Source organism: Hyla sarda, chromosome 10 (assembly GCF_029499605.1).
Source record: "Hyla sarda isolate aHylSar1 chromosome 10, aHylSar1.hap1, whole genome shotgun sequence".
Taxonomy (NCBI): Eukaryota; Metazoa; Chordata; class Amphibia; order Anura; family Hylidae; genus Hyla; species Hyla sarda.
Genome location: NC_079198.1, coordinates 99,218,782 through 99,238,422, shown reverse-complemented (window position 1 = coordinate 99,238,422; position 19,641 = coordinate 99,218,782). Strand labels below are relative to the sequence as shown.

Below are 19,641 nucleotides of genomic sequence, written 5' to 3'. Positions count from 1 at the left end.
ATGGAACCAAAAAATACAAGCTCAAGAATGGAAAAAAACAAAAGGCATTTGTAAATTACTTCTGTTAAAAAAATATAAATAAAAATAAAATCTTAATCCTTCCAGTACTTATCTGCTGCTGTATGCTCCACATACTGACGACAGTGCTCTCTGCTGAGACCTCTGTCCAGGTCAGGAAATGTCCAGAGCAGGAGAAGTTTGCTATGGGGATTTTCTCCTGCTCTGGACAGTTCCTGACATGGAAAGAGGTGTCAGCAGAGAGCACTGTGGTCAGACAGAAAAGAAATTCAAAAAGAAAGAACTTTCTGTGGAACATACAGCAGCTGATAAGTACTGGAAGGATTAAGATTTTTTTAATAGAGTTAATATACAAATCTGTTTAACTTTCTGGCACCAATTGATTTAAAAAAAAATAATAATTCCAGCGGAGTACCCCTTTAAGCTTAGTATACATGTAGATGGGGAGGACCCCGCAAGATCACTTAAAAATGAAAATGCGCTAGTGGCGCCCGAGGGCGCCACAACTGCATCTTCATTTTTGAGTGCTCTTGCAGTATCCTTGCCATCCACATGTATACTTCAACCACAGCCATCGCTGATCGGTTACAGATGCCCGGCAGCCACGAGGAATAATGAGTGATAAATAATCTGACATCCCAGTGTTGTGCCTGCTTGCGCAACAATTGTAGGTGAGTGCTTTTTCACCCATCTACACCACATATTCCATAACCTTTTTTTTGTTCCATTGTGCATCTTTGAAACACAGACTAATGAGCCGTACAGAGTCAGATAGTGTCTCCAGTTGGCTTATTTTCTAAACATATCCGTTTTATTGCCGACTAGAAACCATGGCAGACCATTGTTTTCAGTCTGAAGATGGGACGGCTCACCATTGCTGCGTCTCTCACACCCCGCACGGACTGGCCGGCAGTGCCACCGGCCTGAAACTAGGAGCAAGAAGCAGGAAATATCCAGTGAGGTAGTATGCAAAGCAGGATAATTTATTTAGGAAAAATGGTCAGCACATAAAACCAACGCGTTTTGGGTCAGACAGGACCCTTAGTCATGGCTAAGGGTCCTGTCTGACCCGAAACGCGTTGGTTTTATGTGCTGACCATTTGTCCTAAATAAAGTATCCTGTTTTGCATCCTACCTCGCTGGATATTTCCTGCTTATTGTTTTCAGTCTGGCAACAAAACCGGATACGGTTTAAAAATGAACCGACTGGATTTACTAAGAGAAAAAAGCTAATTTCCAGCTTTCAATTCCATAAAAATTTGTAAATTGTATTTCAATCCTTTAAAAAAGTGTGCAAATATAAAGGTGACCCCATAGAATCCAAGGGAAACGCCATTTACTACCCGACTCTGTCCAACTCATTCAAATTAATAGGGTGCAGAGCAGGTCTGGTGCAGATACGGCAGTAGCCAATATTTTCATTCTCCCACTGGATGCAGCAGCCATATTGCAAAAGTAAGGTGTAAATGTACCCTTGGACTCTGCAAAGTTTTTTTTGTAATCTCTAAACATCAAGATACAAAATTCTGCATAGAAAATGTAGTCAGAAATGTAAGATTTTTTTTAATATCCATCTGGTTGCAAAGGTGATCAAAGCTTTTAATCATGATCCTGATAAGTAAAGAATCCTCCATGAGGGTGCGTTCACATGTGCATATTTTTACTGTAGATCTGCAGCAGATTTTGCTGCCCATTGACTTCAATGGGCAGCAAAATCTGCTGAAGCAAATCTGCAGCAGTAAATACGCACGTTTGAACGCACCGGTGCCTAAGGGTACGTTCACACGCGCCAATTTTCGCAGCGTATTTAGCTGCAGATCTGCTGGTGAAGGCCCCGCTGTATGCTGGCTTTAAATGTGCCTGCTGGTAGCGGCAATACGCCGCTACGAGCAGACACAGTGCAGCGATGTGCGCAGCGTACTCGCACATCGTGGCCGCTCTCCCTGCTCTGAGCTAGGCAGAGAGCTCCCGCGATGTGCGAGTATACTGCGACTCGCACATCGCAGTGTGTCTGCTCGTAGCAGAGTATTGCCGCTACCAGCAGGCACATGTAAAGCCAGCATAGAGCGGGCCTTCACCAGCGGATTTGCAGCATAAAATATGCTGTAAATATGCACGTGTGACAAGATTTAGAAATGTATGATCTGATGCTAGGTCCTGGTCACCATCTTACTTTGCATGGTAGCTTAGGCTAGAAAATCAGGTGGCACCAATGTTGTGACAATACCGATTCATTACAATCTTTCACTGCATATTGTATTCAGAATGGGGGTGGGGTAAATAAAAACTGTGAAAACAAGGACTGTCTGGTTTTGTCTACAGAAACCAATCACAGATCAGGTTTAATTTCTTAGTCAGCTCTGATAAAATTAAACCTGAACTCTGGTTGCCATGGACAAATCCTCTTCTTTTTTATTTTTTTTATTTATTTTTATATTTATTCCTTTGATTGTCTACAAGAAGTGACCAAAATATATTCTCTACGAAGAAGAAGAAGAAGAAATCCAACTACCGTATATTTTTTGTTAATGCTTACAAACACCAGTTTATTGGGAAATCAACCAGCCAGCTAAATCACTACATCTGGTCTTGTCAGTCAGAAACCAATAATAGAGGTCTAAAAAAAAAAGTCCAAAGAGAATGTACAATCGGCACTGCCTATCTTCCTCTGTGGCACAGTCCTGTAAAACAGCTCTGACCCGCCAGTATTCAATAACCAAATGGTCCACCGGGTGCTCAGTGGTAAAAGACGTAGCTCAATGCAATATACCTTGAGTAGAAGACGACCACGGCACTCGCTTCGGATGCAATTAAAATTCTTTATTCCCGCTTGAGGTGCATAAGAACGTCAGGAGGGGGAGAAGAGACGGGGCGACGTCCGTTTCGCAGCTCGCGCTGCTTCCACCGGTCCCTAGGGACCGGTGGAAGCAGCGCGAGCTGCGAAACGGACGTCGTCTCTTCTCCCCCTCCTGACGTTCTTATGAACCTCAAGTGGGAATAAAGAATTTAATTGCATCCGAAGCGAGTGTCGGGGTCTTCTTCTACTCAAGGTATAATAATAGAGGTCTGTTCTCCCCAAGAGGTGAAATATTTTTTAGAATGCTTTCTTCCCTCTTCAAGGTGAACATCAATTCTGTAATAGACAAAAGCAGGTAGAAGCATTTAAAATACAGTGAGACAAAATTGTGTGGTATGTTAGTGTACCTGTCATATCACAGAAACAAAAAAATGCCTATATATGTTACTCACTAGGTCATGCAGATGCTTTACATGTCTTTTTTTGTGTGTATAGCTTTTGTATTTGGCTCACAAATCCCTCTGTTCTGCTGCTCACTCATTCTGACATCCACTGCTCAGGAAGGGGCGTGTCTGAGGCAAGCATTGAGCCCATCCTCATTCACCATGTATCCACTTCCTTCAATCACTACAGGATGCTCTGTAATCCCCTCCTCTCTGTTTTCATGCTGAAGTCTGATAGGACAGGAGTGAGCACAGGGAGTGCTAGTTCCGTCCTCACTTACTGGACTTTGTCCCAGTCTGTGCTGCAGCCGTACAGGGTTATTTTCAGGTCTTTTTATATAGGCTATGATTTCTATAAAAAAGGAGGTAAAAGAAAATTAAAAAGGTTAAGGTTAATGTTTTAGCCAAGATGTATAACAATATAGGGTACGTTCACACATACAGGATCTGCTGCATTTTTTGTGCAGCTGATTTTTCTACCTATTAACTTCAATGGGTAGCAAAATCAGCTGAAGAAAATATGCAGCAAAAATATGCACAGATCCTGTACATGTGAACGTACCCATAAAAAGTGTTTTATTCTAACAGTGCCCATTTAGGATTACCTTCTCTCTTGCCCCTAGAAAAAAGGTGCCCGGATTAAAAAGAGCTCAAGCTTGGAGGAAGGGGATGACAGCCTAGACCGGCAAGGAAGCATTGCAAGGGCCTCTGTGCATTACAGCAGGTATTATGCTGTTTCTGTTGTCTCTTATGAGCTCTGATTTGTTCTGTTTCAGTAAACCTTTTATTTATTCAGTAGAATGAACCGGCAGAAGAAGACTATGAAACTTTCAAGGGCTTTGTCAGATCTGGTGAAATATACAAAGTCAGTGGGTACCCATGATGTCGAATCGGAGAGTAAGTTAAAATGATAGCATTTTATTGTTATCCTGTCATTATATATTGTGTTTTATTCTGCTACTTTTTATTCTCAGCCACCCCTTTCCATATGCTCCATAGTACATATGACTTTGATAGTAGCTTGGAAGCCCCCTCCATGAGCCAGAGAGAGTCAATAGCAAAGAGTTGCTATAGCTGATATAATGCTATAGATGGATAGCTAGCCACAGAAGTGAATGTAGACTTTACATGAACCATTCTGACCTCTCAGTAACCGGATAAGCAAGGATATGGTTTCCTTGTAACAGAAATACGATTACCAAATATATTTTATTTCCAAGCAGTGTTAATATTCAGGCTGGTGCTTCCAGCTAATATCTCTTCTGTCATAGTATTTTATGTCTCCTGTAACCTCAGTGTGACGTCCTTGTTCTCCCCTTATGCTTATTTCATATCTGACAACAATGACTTTCTTCCAAGTACCAATTTGTAGAAAAAGCTTTTCTGCCACATAAAATAGAAATCTACAGATTAAATGCGTTCATGAATATGAAAGCTGCGCACAACCCAGACACAAAGTATACCATTGACACTAGACACAGACACAGAATTCTTATATATCCACTGCCAAACTTGAAGACTGGACGTTTTGCATTAACCTATTTACATAGATCATGTAGGAACTGGTTTTCTTTTTTTATCTAGTCCATGTGTTGGTAACCAGTATAGATAACCAGTGCTTCATTAGGATAGTACGAGAACCTTAATTTTTCAATGAATATGTCTGTTAATGGACAATATATGGATTAACATATATGCATTGTACAAAATACTGTTTAATTTGTTTACCTTGTGATGAAATACAAAAGAAAGTGTATTTTATGGCATATTCTAGTGGGGTGTCCCGGTACAGGACTTGGTCCTGTCCCTTTTGACTGGAGTCCCCTCAGCCAGAGTCCTTCCATGCTAATGGGCTCTCCTGAAGGGCTAACCCCTAAGCTCATTGCACTCAGAAGTCCCAGCAAACCTGTGAGGAACCTGTACACCGGTCCTCTCCTAAAGACTGTTCTGTTTCCTGCAGTTGCATAAAATATGCAGTAAAGTTTATTCCGGCTTTTATCAATATCTGCTGTGGACATACAATTATTTCTCCCTACCGTTTCTGGGACGGTTGGCGGTAGGACCATTACCCTAAGGAAACCTCATCCTGGCGTCACGACAACATAGGGTTAATACCAACATACCCTACAATACCTGCACCACCCAGTCACCACACTAGTTTTTTGTTTTCATCTAGTGGAATGGGACAGCAGTTATATAAATGAGATATGAAGAGATATTATATTGTAGGTATATGTTTCACTGATCAGCCATAACATTATAACCATCTACCAAATTTCTACGTAATACATGTGGTGGCCACCTACTGTATTTCCAGTTATTTACAGCAGTTTACTGCAGACTGCTGAGGATTTGCGGCAACTAAACATAAGTACCGATCAAGAATAGATACAGCACAAAGCTGTCACACACGTGTAGAAAGCATTCAGTAACCACATCATGTAGGATTGTCCCCCGGCAACCGTTCCATGAATAGTGTGCAGAATAGCCAAAGCAGTTTTCTCATCTGTTTTGTTATAGAAGAGTTGACACTACGGCGAGTGTGGCTTTTGCGCACAACCTATTTTCAATACTGGGACCAGATAACTGCATCAAATTGCAAAGTGTGAACTAGACTTTTGTACCATATTTTCTCTACTTCTGTTTCCTATGTTGTCACTGTCATTTTGTACATTGCTTATGTCATTGTAAAGCATTGTGAAAAATGTTGCGATTACTAAAAAAAAATAAAAAATCCAACTTGCATCTGGACTTTTTATGACTTTTTACGTGTACTCTTCTCCCCAGTTTCCAGCAGCTGGCAGGTATCTTCCTTTAGTGAGACAAAAGCTCATCAGATCCTTCAGCAGAAACCAATGCAGTTTGTTAGATTCAACCAATACCAGCTGTCCCGAATATACCCTTCTTCCTACCGGGTGGACTCTAGTAACTACAACCCCCAGCCTTTCTGGAATGCTGGTTGCCAGTTAGGTAAGTTACTCAGGAAAGTTAATGTACCAATATATAATGTTTTCATTTATCAGAAGATAAACTTTGTAGAGCCTCAGAATTTGATGCGTTGAGTAAGAATTCTTGTATAAATGCATTTTTCGTTTAGAGGAGACACTATATTTATTGTAGCCGAGGTGTTGATGCTTTCATTGGTAGCTTAAGAAGGCACATCATTTTGAAAAGAACAATCCCACCCAAAAAGTAAACTGGTTTGTTTAGTACAATCTAACCTTTTTTATTAAAGGGACGGTCTTCTTCGTAGAATCACTTTCTGATAGATATGTTCTGGTCTCAATGGGATGTCAATGTAATACGCAGGCTTACTGCATCCTACCCTCCTAGATGGGGTACTTAAAGGGGTACTCCGCCCCTGGACATCTTATCCCCTATCTAAAGGATAGTGGATAAGATGTCTGATTGCGGGGGTCCCGCCACTGGGGACCCCCATGATCTCCCTGCTGCACTCAATGTTCATTTAGAGCGTTGGGTGCAGCTCCGGATGCTCGTGACATCACGACCACGCCCCGCTCGTGACGTTACGGTCATTCCCCCTCCCATAGACTTGCATTGAGGGGGCGTGGCTGTGACATCTAGAACCTCTGCCCTGAATCGCCAGCCATCCGGCATGGAGCCAACTTTCCGTGCACCGGATGTCTGGGGTGCCGCAGCCGAGATCACGAGGGTCCCCAGAGGCGGTCCCCTTTGGATAGGGGATAAGATGTCTAAGGGCGAAGTACCCCTTTAACTCTTCTGTTGAATCAGAATTCCCTCAGAGTGTAAAACCCATATTTGGATAAAGGAAACATCCCTTATGTTGCAGTGGAGGTAGACAAACCACATATTTTTTTATTCATATAATCTCAAGCTTATTGGGTTAAGCAAGTTAAGGAAAGGACAGAACAGCAATGTTTAAAGTTGTCACTATGCAAACAAAGCGATTCCTCCTAGTGGCCTACAATACTCCACACAACATAGTACTGTATTTGGTTGTGGTGCACCATGTAATCTTGGCACAAGTATAAAAACTTGTTCAGCTGCGGGAATTCAGCAGATGAACAGCCACGGGTTATTTGTCAAATTTTACATGCCTTTGATGTTGTTCTCAATGAAGAGCTACTCGTATAGGTGGTCCATCTGTGACAGAGGCGGTATAAAGTGTAGGCATATTAGCGAAAAACTTCACATGGTTGGCTTCCTGGCAAAAATCAAAAGGAGTCTGATTCCTTTTTGGAGAAGGAATAGTCTTGTGGAGGCTTTTAGTTTCCATAGAAACAAACAACAAAATATGATGTAAAAGAACTAGACACTGTAAATATAATAGATATAAAACACAATGGGTGTAATTTATCAAGCCGCCATGTAGTGTCAAGATAATGCTGCCAAATATATCTAACATTAAACCATCATATAGTGCCCAAATAATATGCAGTATCCAAATAAAACCACCAGGTTATTTCCCCCCAAAACAGGCCCAGGGTAATGTGATGAAGTTCATGAATGCATGTTATGAAGTCATCCCGTATGTTCTGCTTCTTCTACAGTTGCTTTAAATTACCAGTCAGAAGGTCGAATGCTGCAACTAAACCGAGCAAAGTTTAACAGCAACGGGAACTGTGGTTATGTTCTAAAGCCGAAATGCATGTGTCATGGTGAGGAACGTTTTTGGTCTACTTTGTAGTCTACAGTCAGGCCTGCTAATCACCAGGCAATGACATACAAGGACCTAGGTATAGGGGTGCAGCGGTAGCAGTCACAGCTAGCCCCTAGTGTGTGAGGAATCCACAAAAGAGTACAACTACATAAAAAAACACCAGAATTACAAATGGCACATGGTAGTTGAGGAGTTGTGTTAAAATTGTATACATTGGTACCTAAGAGTACAATGTTATAAGAGTACAAGTCATAAGTTAGATCAAGTCATCTGGGATTGTTTAGAATACTTTATAACAAGGAAGTGGTTTCCTCAGGTCCACTAAATAGTGTCCTATCATTTATAGCCTTGTGGACAGCTGGGTGGGTGCAAAGGTTTTCTTTTCACCATATTTTTATGGGCTCTTTTTGCCATCAGAGCCCAGAACCTATATCTCTGCTTGTGTGTAATTTAGTTTCTGTAGGTTTACTCATACATGCAGTACACATGCAAAGAGAATAGGCCTTAGGCAATGAAGAGGTCATGGACACCTTACCACTCATCATTGCCAAGATACACCAGAGAAAGAAACCATTTTGCACAACCCACCAACAACAAAGCTGTCCATGCAGTGAGTAAAATAAGTCACTCCAGACACTTCAAACTCAGCGTGGTGCTGTAATACTGAAACACTAAATAGAAACATAGAAAGTTCAGCAGCACTCACCAATGTATCAGCATCCAATAGATCTTATATTATAAGCTTAGTGAGAGTACACCCCAGACATGCAGAGAACAAACAGGCAACGGCCGTCCCACTTGAAACAGCTGTCATTTGTTCTCTGTATGCCTGGTGTGTATTCTCACTGAGCTTATAACATAAGATCTATTGGATGCTGAAACATTGGTGAGTTCCATTGTACTTTCTACGTTTCTATTTAGATATTGCCAAGATACTTTTGACCAACATTAACCTACACATTCATCTAAATTTCAGGAATTTTTGCACCGATCCATGTACAATAGAAAGTGAATCGTGTTTAAAGGTCACAATGTTTTAAGTTGTCCTTTATATGTTTTTTTTAGGTGCCTTTAATCCAAACTCCGAGGACCCCTTACCAGGCCAGTTAAAGAAGCAGCTAGTTCTCCGAATAATTAGTGGACAGCAGCTTCCAAAACCAAAGGACTCCATGCTTGGAGACCGTGGAGAGGTAAGGGGGTTTTGACATTTAAGGTCCCTATAAACATCTTTTTAAAAAGTTGGCCAAACCTGCCAATTTTAGCAGGACCGACTGTCCCATTATTGTATGGAGGCCTCCCAACTCTTCCAGACAGATGATGTTGAGGGAGAAAAACAATCAGGTATGTTTGCTTTCAGCTGCCAAATCCTTTTGTTTATGGAGAGATAAGACAACGCAAAAGAAAATAAGCTGATCGTACTCTCTCAGCTGGGGCTGGAACCCTCAGTGATCAGCTGTAATGTGCAGGGCAACATGGCAGCAATTGTTCGGTTACCCTACAGCACCACTTAAGGGGAAATAAAGTATTACATTCTACCCACTAAAATCAGTAGTGCACAGATCTGTTGGGTCCTCCAGAGAGATACATACTCTTTGTAGACTGGTATTCATTCCACTTATTAACAGTAATCCTGAATAAAGGATCCTCCTTTAGTAACTCCTAATAATCCCCAAACAGGATTTAAAGACCCTGTATCCATTTTTACTGGGGTCCAGCTGTACAGCCTTGCTGATGTATGAATTATTAATAACCGTAACAATGCATTCTGGGGGACTTTAAACTATGGAGTACATTTGGGGATAAATATCTTTAGAAAGAGGAAAAATATAATGAAAATGTTAACATTTCTTTTGTTCTGTAAATTGCAGAGGACATTTTGTGTCTTCACTTTTCCAAAAAGCTCCTTATAACATGATATATGGCTGTGGGTGCGGAGTTTCACTGACACAACTCTGTACGGCATTATTTATTCCCCATTGATTTTTGTAAGTGTCTTGCAGTTTTGTCACAAGGTACAGGACAAGACATCAGGGAAAGGACACTGTGATGTGTCTGGTGATTGAACAACACGTCCTTATGATGCATCCAGCACCTTTATAAAGGAAGGCTGACATTTTCTTTATTAATAAAGTTGTACATTTACTAACATTTAGGACAAGGTGCCCTGGCCATTTATATTCCACTCAGACATAGTACAGACGTATTGGTTTTCCATATATCATTGTCTTTTGTCTGCTTTTTTTTCATGAATATCTATTCTGTGTAGTACTTAGAATGGCTGTAGTTAGTCCAAAAAATTTAGTTTGTTTTTATTTTTTATATCACTATGTAGCCTTGGTTGTCCTGTTTCCAACAGTGTTACATGTTCTAGTTCTCAAAATATAAAGATTTTACAATTTGGTTGCCCATCTATACATTTCACTAAATGGTCAGATGGATGAGTGCATTTATTGCAAAATCCATGCCGTATGTCTGGCAATGCCGGGGCGGAAGTTTGTGACGTCCCAGTCACATCCGCTTGTGACGTCATGGCCACGCCCCCTCGATGCAAGCCCCTGGGAGGGCGCGTGAAGTCAGTCATGCCCCCTCTCATGGACTTGCATTGAGGGGGTCATGGTCATGACGTCACAAGCCTCCAGCACTGCATCGGCACTCTAAACGAACACCGGGTGCAGCAGGGAGATCTCGGGGGGGGGGGGTCCCAGCGGCAGGATCCGCTGGGATAGCGGATAAGATGTCTAGAGGCAGAGTACCTCTTTAATGCAAGGCTAAAGGGGTGTAATGAGAAGCTTCATAATCTCACCCAACAGAGCCTGATTTATACCTCCTCAGCCTCCTAATCACATACCTTCCCCCGCCCCCAGCCTAGCTGACTAGTTACTGAAAGTGCAGTGAGTCAACCAAATAACAAAATCCCTATATCTTGGAAAGCAAGGGCATAGCAAGAAAGTAAAAGCACAGTTGAAATTAGGGCACCTAACATTATATGTATATTTGAAATATACATTTGTTAGAAAATGTGTATATTTTTGAGTGAAAAATGCTCCACACTTCTTACTATTAGGGATCTCTTCACTGACAAGTCCACTGTCTTGTCTCTGTGCCAGTGTCTCTCTGTGCTGAGACAATATACAGAAAGTGTGGATGGGACAATCAGGACTCTGTGCTTGCTCCCAGCTTTCCAATCAGCCCGTTGTGTGAGCCGGGGGTGTGTCACTGATTCCTCAAGGTGTAGAGCAGCCAATTGTCAGCTCTGAGGAGTGAGAGAGGAAGTTCCCACAGGAGATGTGAGGGCAAGCAAGGTAACGTCCCCTCCTCCTCAGAGAACTGCAGGCAATGTGAGCAACATATACAAGGGAATTTGGAGCCAGAAAAGGATGAAGACTGGGATTTAAAGGGGTTGTCAAGAGAAAGAAACTACTATGGTGTCAAAAAGTATAATAAAGCAACCTACTAATATTAGACATACTGCACAAATCTCTCCATAATAGCTCTGCTATTTCCCTTGTAGCTGTGACACTCAGTCTTACTCAGTTACAGTAGATAAGCAGTAATATGAGCTCCCTTCTTCACATAAATGGTCTTGTACCAGCAAACAGGAGGGGTAGGAAGGAACCAGGACAAGATCTCTGCTTTCAGAAAATGTGACAAGAGATCTGTGCAGTATGGTTCATGACATTATATTAGTACATTGCTTTATTCTACTTTTTAACACCATATACAGGTTGTTCCTTTTGCTGGACACAGACAGGATCCGCACCAGTTGAAGAGTAAATCTGTAGCATTTTTTTCATTTTGTGACATGTACACTTACATTTTTTAAGAGGCTAGCATATAGATTATGAGAACTATTGGCTTGTAGCCCATAGCAAAGCACTCAAACGCTCCATAGGAGAGAAAGTACCATAGGAGTACAAAAAAGCCTGTACCTGGAAAAAAAAATGCTCAATGCAATACATTTAGCCACCTGTATCTGGTGTAATATGTTGCTTTACCACGAACAAGTGACATCACAACGCAACCTGCCATGTGCTTCTCTCCTAGATCATTGATCCTTTTGTAGAAGTTGAGCTCATTGGTTTACCTACAGACTGCTACAAGGAGCAAACTCGGGTTGTAGATGACAATGGTAAGTTGTAAGATCCCTCTTTATATTTTACAGTTAACATTTCTCAGCTCTACACATAGATTTAACCTTTCTTTTTCTGCCATGTACTGATTTATGTTCAACATGTTTTCTTCTCCAAACACCTCCGAAGCTTAATTGAAAACTCTGCCCTTGGAAACATTGCATCCTATCCACAATCCGCAGTAACGTGCCTAGTTGCTTAGCCCTATGGGGTAAGGATTCTCCTTTAGGAGAGTGCCATAAAAGCATGGGGAGATTTATAGGACATACATTTATAAATCAACTTACAATGGCCTCAGGTTACAATATTTTCAACATACAAGGATCTTTTGTGGACCATTGTAATTTGAAACCATATTCACCATACAATTCTACAGATAGTCAGGAGCTGTACAACATGTCAGTGCGTGGAAGAACTGACCAATTGGAATGGGCAGTTCACACGTAAAACACCTGTATTACTGAAGTGCATGCACTGACTGGCTGTCTGGTAGCGCCCCCTACAGTACAGGGAGGTACTACATGTTCTGTACTGCTCTTTACCTGTTCCAGGGTTAGCTGCTCCTTTGGACACCAGGTGAGGTCGGCGAAGCTCCTGTCCTCTACATAGACAGTGATTTACAGCTCCCAGAAGATCTTTCTTACTCTTATATGTAAAAACTTGCTGTATTTGTATTATCTCTTTATTTCTCTTTAATTCCCATAGAGTTGTGGTCTCAACATACAATGGTTTTAACATAAAATGGTCATCTTGAAACCAATAAATATTGTAACTTGAGAGACGACTTTACTTAAATAGGTCAAATATATTTTTCTCTCAGATGCTCTCTGGTGCCATCTATTGGAATGTGTCCTTCCCCTCAAGTTGTTGTTTGACTTAAAAGAGCCTTAAAAAAATGACTGGAATTTTAAAGGAAATCTGTCAGCTGTGATTCATGTTCCAAACTGCTGACATTGTTAGAAAGCTATTGGGGCAATGAGTACCTATCATATATTTGTCTGTGCTTCCATAAGATAGAAAAATGCTTTTTTTCTTTAGTGCGAAGTATCAAAGAGGCGTTCATAAACTTCTGAATTGCTGAGGGCTGGAACGCCTTCTAGCTCCTCCTCCTATCCCTGTCCCTACTTGATTGACAGTCACCTGGAAGCCGAGCTCTGTTTCCAAATGTTGTTGCCGGAATGTGCATACAAATTGTACAAAGGAACTATGGTCACTATGTAGACTTTATTCACACCCCAACAAGGCATTACTTGCTAGTAACAAAGTGCAAAATCCAAGGCGAAGCTTTCTTCTCCATTTACATCCAAAGCTTAATGTGATTTTCTGGATGATGGAAATGAATGATATGTGATAGAAGTATAACTTTAATCCGCAGGTTTCAATCCAATGTGGGAGGAAACATTGGTATTTAACATTCACATGCCGGAGATTTCTCTAATTCGCTTCCTAGTCTGGGACCATGATCCAATTGGGCGAGATTTCATTGGGCAGAGAACAATTTCACTGAGCAGTATGATGCCAGGTAATGTGTTTTATGAGATATAAAAATGTTTTTCCTGCAAAATGACCATTATTTATAAACTCACATGAGCCTTGGTTTTAAAGTATATGGTCCAGATTTATCAATCAGCATGAGACAAAAATGTGCACGTATTACCCATAGCAACCAATTATAGTTCAACTTTTTACTAGAGCAATTTGCAACGTTCCACTCTTTATACAATGCACTGGAGCGCCCAGAGTAATCTAAAATTCCTGTTTTCTGTGGATCACTTTTGTCAACTTTGTTATTTAGAATGATCAGCAGAGAGCGGAGGATCGAAGGTACCACATACACCTTCTACAGACATTTAGCAGACCGCTATCTTAACTGATCCTCCCATTCACATAACTACTTAAGGGGGTACTCCATTGGTAAACATTTTTTTTTTATTTATTTTTTTATTTTAACAACTGGTGCCAGAAAGTTAAACAGATTTGTAAATTACTTCTATAAAAAAAATCTTAACCCTTCCAGTACTTATCAAATGCTATATGCTCCACAGGAAGTTATTTTCTTTTTGAATTTCCTTTCTGTCTGACCACAGTTCTCTCTGCTGACACCTCTGTCCATGTCAGGAACTGTCCAGAGCATGATAGGTTTGCTAATTTACAAATCTAATCAATCTGTTTCCTGGCACCAGTTGATTAAAAAAAAATGTTTTCCAGCGGAGTACCCCTTTAACTTGACCAAATGTTCATGTGTTCTCAAGGATGGGGGGGGGGGGGGGGTAGGCAGTTGAAATCCAACACACATTAAACAATCGGCCAAGGGGGGAACATAACTTTAGTGGGTGCAGAGGTAGCAGTCGCACCAGGGTCCTGGTGTCTGAGGGGGCCCCAAAGCACCTCTGCTCCATAAGAAGACACCTGTATTAGAAGGGTTCCATGGTAGGTATGGGGCCCTGTTACAAATTAATCATTGTGTGCAGAAGCAACATTTACACCTCTGGTAAGCCAGTCCCAGGGCTGTCATCAGAAATGTTGTGACCCCTTACACAGCTCAAGGCCTGCCCCCCCCCCCCCCGACTCCTCCCCACCTATGCCCCCCCAGGGTCTGCCCGCTATCTTCCCAATCATTAAAAAAAATATTTAAACCACAGGACCAGAAAAACAAGAGCCCTTTAGTTCAATGGGGATGGAAAGAGGAAATATTATCACCATACATATTACCATCATACTGTTACTAACCAAATCCTGTATACTGAAACTAATACTACCAATAATACCAGTATACAAGGAGGAATATTATCACCATACATATTGCCATCATACAGTTACTGACAAAATCCTGTATACTGAGACCAATATTCCCAGTATACAAGGAGGAAATATTCCCCCCATACAGGGATACATATCAGCTCTACACAGGCTCGGCAGACCATATAAGGGATTACATAGTTACATCATGTAACGTCTTCTCTGATCGGAATCGTTCACTTTCCTTTTTCTTCTCCTTCTGGCCCAGATGACTTCTTCCTTTCACGCGCCTCCACAGAACCTGCCAGGCAAACATTTAAGTCTCCGCACTTTTCCTGCACCTATAACACTCCATACAGTAATAATAGAGTGGCTAGATAAGTGGGTTGGGGAAGAGTAGGTAGATCTGTCCCCCACCTATTAGGTAGTTAGATCGCTCCAGAAAGTAGACAGGTCCCTTCACATAGTTTCCCTCATTAAACAGGTGCCCAGAGTAGGGAGGTACCACCTGTAGGTAGGTCCCTGTGTAGATATCTCCCCCTTGTAGATAGTTACTCCCTGTAGCTAGCAGCCCCCTATAAGTAGGGGTTACTCCCTGTAGGTAGGTACCCCTGTATATAGTTGCAGCCCCCCATATACAGTAGTAGCCCCCCCCTTTAGGTAGTAGTAGAAGCAGCAGACCCCCTTTAGGTAAATGTTAGCAGCAGCTCCCTTAAGGAAATAGTAGTAATAGAAGCAGCCCCCTTGGGTAGTAATAGAAGCAGCCCCCTTAGGTAGTAATAGAAGCAGTCCCCTTAGGTATTAATAGCAGTAGACCCCTTAGGTGGTAATCAGTAGCCCCCCATAGGAAGTAATAACCAGCAGCACCTCCTTAGGTAGTAATAACAGTAGCCCGCTTAGGTAGTAATAGCCAGCAGCCCCCTTAGGCAGTAATCAGTAGCCCCCCCTTAGGTAGTAATAGCCAGCAGCCCCCTTAGGTAGAAATCAGTAGCCCCCCCTTAGGTAATCAGTAGCCCCCTTTAGGTAGTTATCAGTAGCCCACCTTAGGTAGTTTTCAGTAGAGCGCCCTTAGGTAGTTATCAGTAGCCCCCTTAGGCAGAAATCAGTAGCCCCCTAAGGTAGAAATCAGTAGCCCCCTTAGGTAGGACTATGTAGCCCGCTTAGCTAGGAAAATGTAGCCCCCTTAGGTAGGAATATGTAGCCCCCTTATGTAGGAATAAGTAGCCCCCTTAGGTAGAAATATGTAGCCCCCTTGGGTAGGAATATGTAGCCCCCTTAAACATATTTACCTGGCTCCAGAACGGTCCATGGCCTTTTCTCTTCTGTCTTCTTCTCCAGTCTGTGCTCCGGCGCATGATGATGACGTCATTCATGTGCCGGAGCGCAGAGGATGGAAGCCCGGGCCTCTTGACGACGCCTGTATAACGTGGGCGGGCCACGAAAGTGATTGACAGGGCGAGGAGCCAATGGCTCTTCGCCCAGTCAATCAGCCGAGCCGAGCGCAGCATTAAACTATAGGCGCGTCTTTAAGACGCGCTTATAGTTTAATGCGTCCTGGACTTGCCATGGAAGCAGGAGACCACTGTGTAGACAGGGTCCCCTGCTTCTGTGCTGCGGCAGCTGCAGGGGGGTGCAGCATGGGCCAGGGCCCTTTACTGGAGTACTGGCTGTATCCCCCTGACGGCGGCCCTGGCCAGTCCCACCGAAAACAGACAACTTTTTACGAATGTGTATGGGGGGGGGGGAGCCTTTATGGACAGCCTTTGAGTACTGAAGGAGGTTTGGGTAAGGCAACATAGCGTTACTATATTCACAGGTAAGGCTCTTATTACATCCTTCCTTTAAATTCTTAATTTTGGCTGCATACCATCACATCAATGTTGCAATGGCTATCCAGGAAGTGAAAGTCTTAAATATGACAACCCCAGTGAAGTCTGTAAAAATAAAGTAATTGCAAAGTTATAATTTTTCGTCTATATACTAGGTATAGATATATCTTTATAGAGGAGTCCGTAACCTCTCGCCGTTACCATTCTTTATGTTTGCCTCCTGTAGGTTATCGACATGTGTACCTGGAAGGTATGGAAGAGGCATCCATTTTTGTTCATATAGCAATTAATGACATCAGTGGTAAGGTGGGTGCAACTTCTTTCAATAGGATGAATGATTGTATTGTATAAGGGTATAAGGTATATAAATCTCACAGCTCTGATCCTATGCTGTAACGATATAACTAGGTTAATATATACAAAGTGTTTTTCTCATGTTGTAATGACATACCATAAACAAACGTGGAGAGATAAAACCTGAACCCTTTTGAATGTTTTGAGTCTCAACTGGTACCTGTTACATGAAACTTAAACAGTTAATAATTCAAAGTACAGAAAATTTTAGAAAAATAATTTAAATTCAAAAAGACCAAGACGTTTGTTTTAATTGGTACCAGTAGATGAGTTCCGAGAAAGGCATGACTGCTGACTATCAATGAAGTTGATAACAGATATCTAAGGCGTTTCTGTGAGAGTAGCCAGGGACTGTTTAATTAAGCAGGTGTCTTTTAGTTGGTTTCTATGTATCCAAAAGCAATATAATCTATGATGTATATCTGGTGTATAAAGGATGGATATCTTCTTCTCATAAACAGCGTTATGCTCAGAGCATTCTGGACTACTGATCTTTTCCTGTGTATTATCTAATGCTAGTGGGTAGTCAGCCACACCTCATACCTTAATTTGGACTCCCACAGGTGACCTGTAAATGGATGATTTCCATATCACTTGTAAGCGACACTCCTAAAACCATAAAATCTTTACCAAAATCTTTTATCTCCCTGAATTCCTTTTTTTTACCCTAAAAATTGTTTGATTTGTATATCCATGGTCTGGATATGAGAGTTATGTAACATCATTCGTAAAGCTTGTTGTCCCACAGTGTTGATCCAGACAAAAAAATAAATAAATCTAAGATAAAAGACAAATGTATTACTCTCCAGATATATATCCAGGCCTCTTTTGAGCTTTGGTAGTGAGTTCACATGGCATCTTTCTCTGGTAGAGTGTTCCGATGCCAGAAGCATTTGTGGTCCCTTAGTAGCTTTGGTGAAAAGTGACATCGAACCTGGAACCTGACAGGTGCCTTTTGGCCTGAAGGGGAAGTGTAAGGTTTGTTGGGGGGGACTCTCTTCTTTCGGAGAAGAGCTTGCGATAGACCGCATCCTTTGTGCACAGTTTTATTTTTTATCTATTTTTTTTCTGTAACACGTTTGCATTTTTTCTTGCACTTTGGGTGATTCGAGAGCACGTTCTAGAGCTCAAAAAATAAAAATCTTATCTATGTTTGTGTAGAAACCTTTTTTCCCTCTAGACGTAGTCCTGGGTATAAATAGATAATGGGAGTGATCTCTGTACTGTAGTCCTCCTATTCTATTTATCCATTCATTTGCGCTCCATTGGACCTGTTTAAGCTCTACTATGATTTTTTGTACACTGGTGCCCAAAACGACAGAATATTTTATGTAAGATCAGATTTGTATGTAAGATAGTGATTTGTGAAGTGGTAGAACTATGTTCACATCTATGCCCCTTTTGATGCACCATATCACTGTCAGCAAAAATTACTAAGTCCTTTCCATGTCAGTTTTACTCAACGTTTTCCAGTTTACAGTAACTCTTTCTTTTGCATGAGATTCAGGTTTGGCTAATAATCCCCAGTCACGTGCGCAGCTCCGTCTCCTGGAGGACAGCTAGTTTTTCATATGTATTTTCCCACTCCTTTTGGTGCTCCTCTAAAGTAGAAACTTTACCCCCTCACATTCCTATGTAGTTTGTAATGATGATATCTTTATATTTATCAGTGTAAACCTAATCTGCCACTTCTCAACCCAAACCTACAACGTATCTGGAACCATTTGTTACAGTAAAGTCTTCTCTGTTTCTTATGTTACACAGTTTAGTATTATCTGTTTAGCAAGCAAAACAAAACAGTATTTTATGGTTGCACTAGCATAAGTTAAAGGGGTACTCCGGTGAAAAACTTTTTTTTTCTTCTGGTGCCAGAAAGATGAACAGATTTGTACATTACTTCTATTAAAAAATTCTATTCCATTTGAAACACAGAGCTCTCTGCTGACATCATGAGCACAGTGCTCTCTGCTGACATCTTTGTCCATTTTAGGAACTGTCCAGAGTAAAAGGAAATCCCCATAGCATCATATGCTGTTCTGGACAGTTCCTAAAATGGACAGAGATGTCAGCAGAGAGCACTGTGCTTGTGATGTCAGCAGAGAGCTCTGTGTTCCAAAAAGAAAATAATTTCCTCTGTAGTATTCAGCAGCTAATAAGTGAAGGAAGGATTAAGATTTTTTAATAGAAGTAATTTACAAATCTGCTTAACTTTCTGGCACCAGTAGATTTAAAAAAAAAAAAAAAAGTTTTCACCGGAGTACCCCTTTAACTGCCTGTGTACTTTAAAGGGGTACTAAGCCCCTAGACATCTTCTCCCCTATTCAAAGGATAGGGGATAAGATGTCTGATTGTGGGGGTCCCGCCGCTGGGGACCCTCACGATCTCCCTGCTGCACCCAGCGTTCGTTTAAAGCGTCAGGTGCAACGCCGGAGGCTTGTGATGTCACAGGCATGCCCCCTCAATGCAAGTCTATGGGAGGGGGCGTGACTGCTTCAAGCCCCCTTCCATAAACTTGCATTGGGGGGGCATGGTCTGTGACATCACAAGTGGGCGTTACCATGACGTCATGAGCCTCTGCCCTGTGTCGCCAGTCATCCAGTACAAAGCAAAGTTTGCTCCATGCACCGCATGTCTGGGGTGCCGAGATCGTGGGGGTCCCCAGCCGCAGCCGTGGTCAGACATCTTATCC

At 41.8% G+C, this 19,641-nt stretch overlaps 1 protein-coding gene across 4 annotated transcripts in view; it reads left to right on the top strand.

Annotated features, from left to right (window-relative positions):
• PLCH2 (phospholipase C eta 2) overlaps positions 1–19,641 on the top strand; it is a 768,337-nt gene that overhangs the window by 711,639 nt on the left and 37,057 nt on the right. For all 4 annotated transcript variants that reach the window (XM_056543367.1, XM_056543369.1, XM_056543368.1 and 1 more), the window contains 8 exons: positions 3,882–3,982; positions 4,055–4,155; positions 6,046–6,228; positions 7,791–7,898; positions 8,966–9,090; positions 11,945–12,029; positions 13,406–13,552; positions 16,825–16,904. In XM_056543367.1, coding sequence (XP_056399342.1) covers positions 3,882–3,982; positions 4,055–4,155; positions 6,046–6,228; positions 7,791–7,898; positions 8,966–9,090; positions 11,945–12,029; positions 13,406–13,552; positions 16,825–16,904 — 930 coding nt within the window. The remainder of the gene's footprint in view (positions 1–3,881; positions 3,983–4,054; positions 4,156–6,045; positions 6,229–7,790; positions 7,899–8,965; positions 9,091–11,944; positions 12,030–13,405; positions 13,553–16,824; positions 16,905–19,641) is intronic.